This window comes from Diospyros lotus, chromosome 2 (genome assembly GCF_014633365.1).
Source record: "Diospyros lotus cultivar Yz01 chromosome 2, ASM1463336v1, whole genome shotgun sequence".
Lineage (NCBI taxonomy): Eukaryota > Viridiplantae > Streptophyta > Magnoliopsida > Ericales > Ebenaceae > Diospyros > Diospyros lotus.
In genome coordinates, this window is record NC_068339.1 from 4582603 (window position 1) to 4591695 (window position 9093).

A 9093-nucleotide genomic window follows, 5' to 3' on the forward strand; every position below is an offset into this window, starting at 1 on the left:
TCTAGAAGAGATTCAGAAACAAACAAGTCAGGAAAGGACGTAAATTAAAGTTGAAAAAGCTGCAAGGTTTCCAATTACAGTCGAGCAATAATTTAGGGGGGCTAATTGAATGATTGTGCCCCTTTAATTTGGAATTTTTTTACACAAAATCCTATAAGAATACCGCAACAGTAACAATAACGTTTTCTGAATTATAAATTCTTATTCTGCTGAATTATTTAGACTTTGTGTTTATCATGTTATTCGCTTTTTTACTTTTTTAATTAATTAATTAATTGGCAATGATACAAAAATAAGAATTTTATAGCAAAAGGCCAGATACTGTATGTTATTAAATATTATATATTGTTAAGCTGGAAAATTATAATCATTTAATTTTAAAGGCATGCAGAGAACATGGCCACGTACGATAGCGTGTATTAATATAGATTATGAAAATAGTATTATCAAAACTACAACCTAATCATAAATACTTGGCTAAATAAGATAAATAGTAACGGAGCTTTATACTAAATTATCAAATATCACTAAATTTTAATTTAGTACACAAATTCATAACTATTATTAATTTCATTAAAAGAATCTAATAAAATATTAACATTTTTATATTTTAATACAAAATTCAATGATCTCTTTATACTTTAATATAAAATTTAATAATTTTTTTATACTTTAATACAATGTTTAATATTTTTTTTATTTAATACAAAATTTAATAATCATTTATATTGTTTAGTCTTCTATATCATTAATTATGCTAACATCTCGTTAACCTTTATTAATGATAATTAATAATAATTATAAAATTATATATTAAATTAAAATTGAGTCATTTTTTTTACTATAGATTAAAATTCACTCATTTTTCAGTATAAAATTCAGCTATATATATATATATATACGTGATTTAACCTAAATATTTCTTAACGCGGAGTTTGGTTTCACGGTTGGTGTGAGCTTTCTCTCGCGGTATAGCTGCTCTCTCTCTCTCTAAGGTGTGTTAGCTTTCTCTCGCAGTATAGCTGCTCTCTCTCTCTCTCTCTCTCTCTCTCTCGTTGATCTCCATTTTCAAGGTTTAGCTCGCTGTCCACTCATAAAGAGAGTTTTTGGTAGGTTGGCCAGCAACTCTAGATCAACGCTCCGCTCCGTCGATGATCAATTGATGGCGGACTGAACCTGAACCTTCTTCCGTTCGGAGGTAAAATTTCAGCGCCGAATTTCACCCCGGAAATTGAGACAAAGAACTCGTACCTCTTGTAATTCGCCTTCTTCAAGCGAATTTGTAATTCCTTCTTTGTTGGACTTAGGACGCGGCATCAAACATTAATTCAGTACTGTTTGTTTCTTCTGGCCAGATTGATGTGATGATTCTCAACTTCGTCGTCAATGATTCCGTCATGTAATCTGTGTTAGTTTGTTGATCCGTTAGAATATGCGCATTGTGTTTCTTCGGTATAAACACTCCAGGTAAAAAAGCAACGATGACTTGTCAGATAATCTCTTTCTTGAAAACAAAATTTCTTGTCACCTGTTATATATCAGCTATCAGGTCGAGAAACATATTTCAAGCATGAACTGTAGTCTGTAGCAGTTCATTCGGCTAGATTTTTTCTTCCTCTTCTTGTTATCATATCTGATGGAAATCAATTAAAGTCTGATCAGGTGTTATTCGGTACGTATATATACTATTTCTATGTCCTGTACGCGTTCCAAGATGAATCCTGGTTGATATATCAGAGCTTGAAGCTGTTAAAAAGTTCGTGAAGAACAGAAGAGCTGTTCTGTGTCAAGCAAAATGGAGACTAAGGGAATAGACGCACCGGCGCATGGCGGTGCGCTGAACAAGAGAGTTGGCCGGGAGAGTGGCAGGTTAAACCTGCCAGACCCTAGTAGAGATCATGAGCAAGACCTCGTGGAGATCTCACTCGACATCCACGACGACTCGGTGTCGGTTCGCAGCGTCAGGCCTGCGGGAAGAGGAGGAGCGGAGGAGGAAGACCCGGAGGTGAAATTGCTACCCATGGGACTGGAGGAGAGAGCGTATGCTTTCAGTACTTCTTCTTCTTCTGCACGGCGAAATGCTTCTTTCCGGATCAAGCAGGCCCTGTCGTTCAAGCGTTTGGTGTCCTCCTCCAAGCGGGCGAACCAGGGCCGCCGCTTCGACAGAGCCAAGTCTGCCTCGGCTCATGCTCTCAAGGGCCTCAAGTTTATCACCTGCAAAAGCGACGGTGGCGCCGCCTGGGCCACCGTCGAGAGCCGCTTCAACCACCTGACTGCAGCCTCCAACGGCTTGCTTCCTCGCTCACTCTTCGGTGAATGCATAGGTAAGCCCTTTTGCCATCATATGTACTATGCAATAACCAGAAACTATAATATATATATATTTATTTATGCAATCTTTTTTGGTTATCGGTAGTGTAGTTGGATCGATTGATTTGATTCAGGTTAATAAAGTTTCGATTGTAATATTATTGGCAGGGATGAATACGGAGTCCAGAGAATTTGCCGGCGAGCTATTCGATGCACTCGCCCGGAAGCGGAACATAACAGGTGATTCAATCAATAAGGAGCAGCTAAGAGAGTTTTGGGACCAAATCTCCGACCAGAGCTTTGATTCACGGCTTCGAACTTTCTTTGACATGTATGATACTGCCGGAATTTAGTCTATTTCCATGGAAAGAGCTTAGATTGCACTGTTTGATCGTCTTTTATCATAATGTATTCATTAAAATCATTATCAGCTTTAGAGTTAAGCGAGTAATGGGTTTGATGCAGGGTTGACAAAAACGCAGATGGGAGAATCACTGAAGAAGAAGTCAGAGAGGTATGGATTAATTTATGGATGAACAGCACCTTGATGAATTCAATAATGGACCAAGGCAAAAGTTGACTTTTTATATTGCCTCAATTATTCCAACTTCCAAAACATGTTCTTTATTTCCTTTATATGTCATCAGTAAATAATTTCATATGCTTCGTCTCAAGAGTGGCCGCCTTTAAATGAATCAGCAAATTACATTTGCAGATAATCAGTCTCAGTGCTTCTGCCAACAAGTTGTCTAATATACAGAAGCATGCTGATGAATATGCTGCATTGATCATGGAAGAGTTAGACCCTGATAATATTGGATATATCATGGTAAATATTATATCAAATCCCCTAAACAGATTTTTCCGACAATATTGACATTAGCAGCAACTCAGCAATTTCTCAATAATTTATTAAAGATGGTAATTGTTGGAGGTAACAGATAGAGAACCTGGAGGCACTTTTGTTGGAAGCTCCAAACCATCCTGCAAGAGCCGAAAGCAAAAACTTGAGCAAAATGCTGAGCCAAAGGCTTAAGCCTACATTGGAACCTAATCGATTAAGGAGATGGCTACAAGACACCCAGTACTTCTTACAGGATAACTGGCAAAGAGTATGGGTGATGGTGCTCTGGATTGGGGCTATGACTGCTCTATTTGTGTGGAAGTTTTTGCAGTATCGGAACAGAGCAGTCTATGGTGTGATGGGCCATTGTGTTTCCATGGCAAAAGGTGCAGCGGAGACTATTAAGTTGAACATGGCACTGATTTTACTGCCTGTCTGCCGGAATTTTGTCACCTGGCTAAGAAACAAAACCAACTTAGGAGTTGCAGTTCCGTTTGATGACCATCTCAATTTTCACAAAGTAATTCTAGCCTTCTTTTTTTTTTTTTTTTTTTTCCCTTGGGGTGCAGAGTTTATAGTTGCTAAAGTTCATGTACTGATCAATGGTGCTATTTCTTTCAGGTGATAGCCGTGGCAGTTGCAATTGGTGTTGGAATACATGCCGTATTTCATTTAACTTGTGACTTCCCCTGCCTTCTTCGTGCTAATCCAACTGAGTATGAGCCAATGGTGCAGTATTTTGGGCCACAGCCTTCAACTTACTGGTATTTTATGAAGAGTTTTGAAGGTATCAGTGGGATTATCATGACACTGTTGATGGCAATAGCCTTCACATTAGCATCTCCGTGGTTTCGGAGAAGTAGGGTGAACCTTCCTAGACCCTTCAAGTATCTCACTGGATTCAATGCCTTCTGGTATTCACACCACCTTTTCGTCATTGTCTACTCTCTGCTCATTGCTCATGGTTCTAAGCTTTACCTAACCCATAAATGGTACAAGAAAACGGTTAGTACATAGTTTTTTTTAAGTGTTTTCCAATCACCTCAATGTTATCTGTAATTTGACTTGTAACAAAATCCTTTTGCCATCTTTCCGAACCCACAGACCTGGATGTACTTGGCAGCTCCAATTGCTCTTTATTTTTGCGAGAGATTGATTAGGGCATTCCGATCCAGCATCAAGGCTGTTCAAATACTGAAGGTAACCAAATTTAGGTGTCGTTCTTCATGAATTGTTATGTATCGGTACTTTCAATAGACAAATTAAAATCAGTGGTCCTTCCTAATCAAGAGTAGTAACTCAACCAGTATTATTTCGTGAACTTGAAGGTGACTGTTTATCCTGGAAATGTATTGGGGCTTCACATGTCAAAGCCTCAGGGTTTCAGAAACAAGGGCGGGCAATACATGTTTGTCAATTGTGCTGCTGTGTCACCATTTGAATGGTATGTGTCCTTCAGAATCAACTAGCCTGGTTGACTTTTTGTGATTATCATGCTATGGAGATACTTTTATCCTATATCTAAACTATGATTATCATGCTATGGAGATACTTTTATCCTATATCTAAATTATATTATGCTAAATATGTTGACCTTTTCATCCAATATCATAAATGAAAATCAAATGCATGGTAGGCATAATCACTTCTCTATTCAACTCTTTTATCATGCTTGATTTAATATTGTGCGTGTTTCATATAAACAGGCACCCATTCTCCATTACTTCAGCCCCTGGAGATGACTACCTAAGTGTTCATATTCGAATTGTTGGTGATTGGACACAGCAACTCAAGACTGTGTTCTCAGAGGTGCTTTCTCTTTATCTGAAATGGTTGGACAGTTCTCTCTAGGGTAGAGTTGGGGATTTTAATGAAAATTAATAACTGGCAGTTTACCTAAGTAGAAAATTTCATGTACTCCCAAGGGGCATGGAAATTAGCATCAAACAATACCCTATATACAGTGCAGGTGTTGAAAATAGTGTTGATGGTACAAGCTGTTATAAAATTTCTCCTCTTGTTTTATTTAGTTATTTATAGAACCAAACAGCATGCTTTTATTTCACTATTTCAAGGTTAGTTCTAACCGCGATAGACAATATCCTTTTTCTAATGTCACAAAATAAGGATGACCATAGTTTCTTGTGACTTTAACTAATTTGCCCTTTATGTCCTTGTAGGTGTGTCAGCCGCCACCTAATGGGAAAAGCGGGATTCTCAGAGCTGATTGCTTGCATGGAAGGAACTATCCAGAGTAAGTTAATTTCTAGCTCTCCATTCATCCAGTGCATTCAGCAAACAATGCAGTATGGTAAAACACTAACAAAGAGATATGAAGTGGCCAAATGAGGAAGACAAGTTGGTTATTTTTTCAGTACGGCAGTTTTCTATGTAACAAGAAAACCACCAATACAACCTAGAAATTGACGGGCTAATCTTGTCATGAAAAATAAATGGCCAAATATAATGCTTATGTCATAACGTCAATAATGCTATGATCAACTATGCTTATGTCATAACATCAACAATGCTGTGATCAACTATGCTTATGTCATAACATCAATAATGCTATGATCAACAGCCTTACAAGTTACAACTTTCCACATCATGGATAAGGATGTTTAACAAACCTCTAAATGGTGGGCTCATCATCTTACTGACAGGGAATGACCCTGAAGGGCCAAGAGTAAAATTGTGAACTTTCGTTTTCTAAATCTGGGTTCTCTGGCATTGATTATCTTTTTGAAGGAATAATTCTACGTTAAGAAATTAAAGTTCTTTCTCTAACAGTAAGGCTATGCAGCCCTACAGAATTGAGACTGAATGATTGATCAATACTTTGTGCAGCTTTCCAAGAGTTCTGATTGATGGGCCCTATGGAGCACCAGCACAGGACTACAAGAAATATGAAGTGGTGTTGCTAGTGGGGTTAGGAATTGGGGCAACACCAATGATCAGTATTGTGAAGGACATTGTGAACAATATGAAGGCCATAGAGGAAGAAGAAAACGGTTTGGAAGATGGGAGTACAGGTGCCAACAGTTTAGCAACTTGTGCAAGTCCTTCCCCTGCGGCAGCAAAAAGGAGAAAATCAGGATGTAGGAGCGGCAAAGCTAACAACTTCAAGACAAGAAGAGCATACTTCTACTGGGTTACAAGAGAGCAAGGGTCTTTCGAGTGGTTCAGAGGGATAATGAATGAAGTGGGTGAAAGGGACCACAAGCGAGTGATAGAGATGCACAATTACTGCACCAGTGTATATGAAGAGGGGGACGCCCGCTCTGCTCTCATCACCATGTTACAGGAACTCAACCATGCCAAGAACGGCCTCGACATTGTCTCTGGCACCTGCGCTAAATCCCATTTCGCGAAGCCTAACTGGCGCAATGTCTACAAGCAGATTGCTCTCAATCACACTAATGCCCGAGTTGGTAAGTCACTCTTCCTAGACTCAACTATCTCTGTTTAATTCCCCTTAAATCTTTGCACGTGTAGTCTCGTATACTATTACATGAAAAGCATCTTATATCATCTTTTCTTTGCACAAATTTCAGCTCGAAAATGCGTCCTTCTGTATCACTTTCATCATCTATATTCTGCATACCATGGAATCTTTCGTTTCCCATCTTCTTCTCATTTTAGCTATACGTATAGTAAAATAAAAGTGGTGTTTTTCTTAACCTAATTTTAGGTGACTGTTTTTGCTTTGTGCTTTGTTTGATCATTCATCCATATGACATTACTTTTCCGTTTATAGTTTCCCCCCAGTGGTAGTGCTTTTTTTCCTTTTTCTTAGTGAAGATACCAAATCTTGTTCAGCTAATTTCCATCAATGCGCGTATTAAGATAGAGTTAAATACAATGTTTGTTGGTGTTTTATGCAGGGGTGTTTTATTGTGGGACACCAGCACTTACAAAGGAACTAAGACATCTCGCGTTGGATTTCTCCCACAAGACCTCCACCAAATTTGAGTTTCATAAAGAAAACTTTTGATCACCATGGATAAGGATTTGAAGATCATCAACCCCCCATTAAATAATTCTCCAAGCCCACCATCCCAATCTTCCTCATGTACGGTAAGTAACTTTTTCTGTGATATGGAATTATGTATGATAAAAGACCCAACCATCAGTGGCAGGGGAATGCCTCACGAGATGGAGACTGAAAAAAAGATAAATGCTTTCGGACAAGAGTGTGCAGGTGGAGCTGTTAGGATGAGGATCACCTAATATTAAGGCTCTTTTGGTATTACCTTTTTTTTTTATTATTTCCTTTTGTGAAAAGTGTTTGTCAATGAAAATAACATAAAAGTCAGGTTATGAAGAGATGATAAGGTGGTTAAGTGCCTGGTGACTGTTTAGGATAATAATCTTTACTTTAAAAATGGTCCCTCATTTTCAGAATTTGTATCACTGCCAAAACTGTGATATTAATTATTTTGATAATAGTGTCACTAACCCAAAAAAAGATAGTGGTACGATTTGGAAGATAATAATAATAACCTTAAAAAAATGAAAGTCATATCTTATAAAAACAGTTATATCTAAAATGTAAAATATAATTTTATTTCCTTTGATAATATTGTAAAAAAGTTGAAAGGACATCAATTTTTATACCTTTCTTGTCTAAGTTCTATGTATTTTTTTATTTATTTCTCTCATTATTTTCACAAGTCTTAATCCTTTTTACAAATGATCATTTAAGGCAATTATATTTCATTCAATTGTCTAAGTAATTTTTTAATTTTTTTTCTTACAAAGCTCTTCACTTACACATCTTATTTTCAATAAATACCATTTCAATCTTATTATAAATAATTTTATTTCTATTTATATTAGGCTTAATACGTATAGAAATTGCTCAACAATTAAAAAATATGACATTTGGTTCATGAATGCAAAATATCAAAATTCGATCTTTTAACTATTAAAAACTGTTGATTTAAGTCCTAACATGACTAAAAATAAATGAATTCGTTATCTATACCACATAGAATATCATGTTACATAAAAAAAAGTTATATCAATGAGACACATCAAATTATACTTAATACATAAATATGGCATTTGATTCCTCAATAATTAAAAAAGTTGACATTTCGTAGAAAAAAATAAAGACCAAATTTGATATATAAAAAAGACTTAAATTGTATAAAAAGATTTAAAATTTTCATTAAAGAAGACCTAAACATATTGAAAAAAAAAACATAAATTTCATAAAAGGACATAAAAATTCATAAAAAGGCCTAAAAATGTTCAAAAAATATCTAAATTTCATAAAAAGATTTAAAAAATTTCATAAAAAGACCTAAAAAATAAAAAAAAGATCTAAATTTCATAAAAAGACCTAAAAATATTTTTAAAAAGACCTAAATTTTATTTTTAAAAAACCTAAAATTTTCAAAAATGCATAAAAATATCCAAAAAATACCTAATTTTTTATTAAAAAGACCTAAAAAAAACATATAAAATGAAATTCATGTTTTTTTTTTAATTTTTAGGCCTTTTATGACATTTAATGAATTTAGGTCTTTTATGATTTTCAGGTCTTTTTATGAAATTTAAGTATTTTTTTAATATTTTAGATCTTTTTATGAAATTTTTAGGTTTTTTTTATATAATTTAAGTCTTTTTTATGAAATGTTTAGGTGTTTTTATAAAATTTAAGTCTTTTTTGAATATTTTTTTATGAATTTTTAGGTCTTTTATGAAATTTAGGTATTTTTGATGAAATTTAGGTCTTTTTTGAATATTTTTAGGTTTTTTAAATATTTTTGATCTTTTTACAAAATGTATGTATTTTTAAGTTTTTTATGAAATTTAAGTTTTTTAAATATTTTTAAGTTTTTATGAAAATTTTAAGTTTATTTATATAATTTTTTTTATCAAATTTGATCAAGGACTAAATGTCAATTTTTTTAATTATTAAAGGACTAAAT

General features: G+C 34.9%; 1 protein-coding gene across 8 annotated transcripts; it reads left to right on the forward strand.

Moving 5' to 3' along the window:
- The first annotated feature begins 914 nt into the window (after positions 1-914).
- LOC127794479 (respiratory burst oxidase homolog protein C-like) lies at positions 915-7480 on the forward strand. Of its 8 annotated transcripts, none has more exons than XM_052325596.1 (15): positions 915-995; positions 1114-1256; positions 1333-1467; positions 1715-2324; positions 2479-2641; positions 2776-2824; positions 3026-3139; positions 3252-3674; positions 3776-4159; positions 4259-4354; positions 4483-4598; positions 4861-4963; positions 5335-5408; positions 6002-6585; positions 7039-7480. In XM_052325596.1, exons 4-15 carry the CDS (start codon positions 1796-1798, stop codon positions 7146-7148), a joined length of 2745 nt encoding a protein of 914 aa, XP_052181556.1. In that variant the 5' UTR covers positions 915-995; positions 1114-1256; positions 1333-1467; positions 1715-1795; the 3' UTR covers positions 7149-7480. The 8 variants fall into 8 exon arrangements, with proteins under 8 accessions (XP_052181556.1, XP_052181555.1, XP_052181554.1 ...); XM_052325595.1 differs by having other exon boundaries at positions 1738-2324; XM_052325594.1 differs by having other exon boundaries at positions 1356-1467.
- The last annotated feature ends 1613 nt before the right edge of the window (positions 7481-9093 follow it).

Bases quoted from the DNA above. Each gene is read 5' to 3' on its own strand.
- LOC127794479 (XM_052325596.1), top strand. From the start codon at position 1,796: ATGGAGACTAAGGGAATAGACGCACCGGCGCATGGCGGTGCGCTGAAC. The intron at 2,325-2,478 runs GTAAGCCCTTTT...TATTATTGGCAG, and splicing joins ACTCTTCGGTGAATGCATAG to GGATGAATACGGAGTCCAGA. The intron at 3,140-3,251 runs GTAAATATTATA...TGGAGGTAACAG, and splicing joins ATAATATTGGATATATCATG to ATAGAGAACCTGGAGGCACT.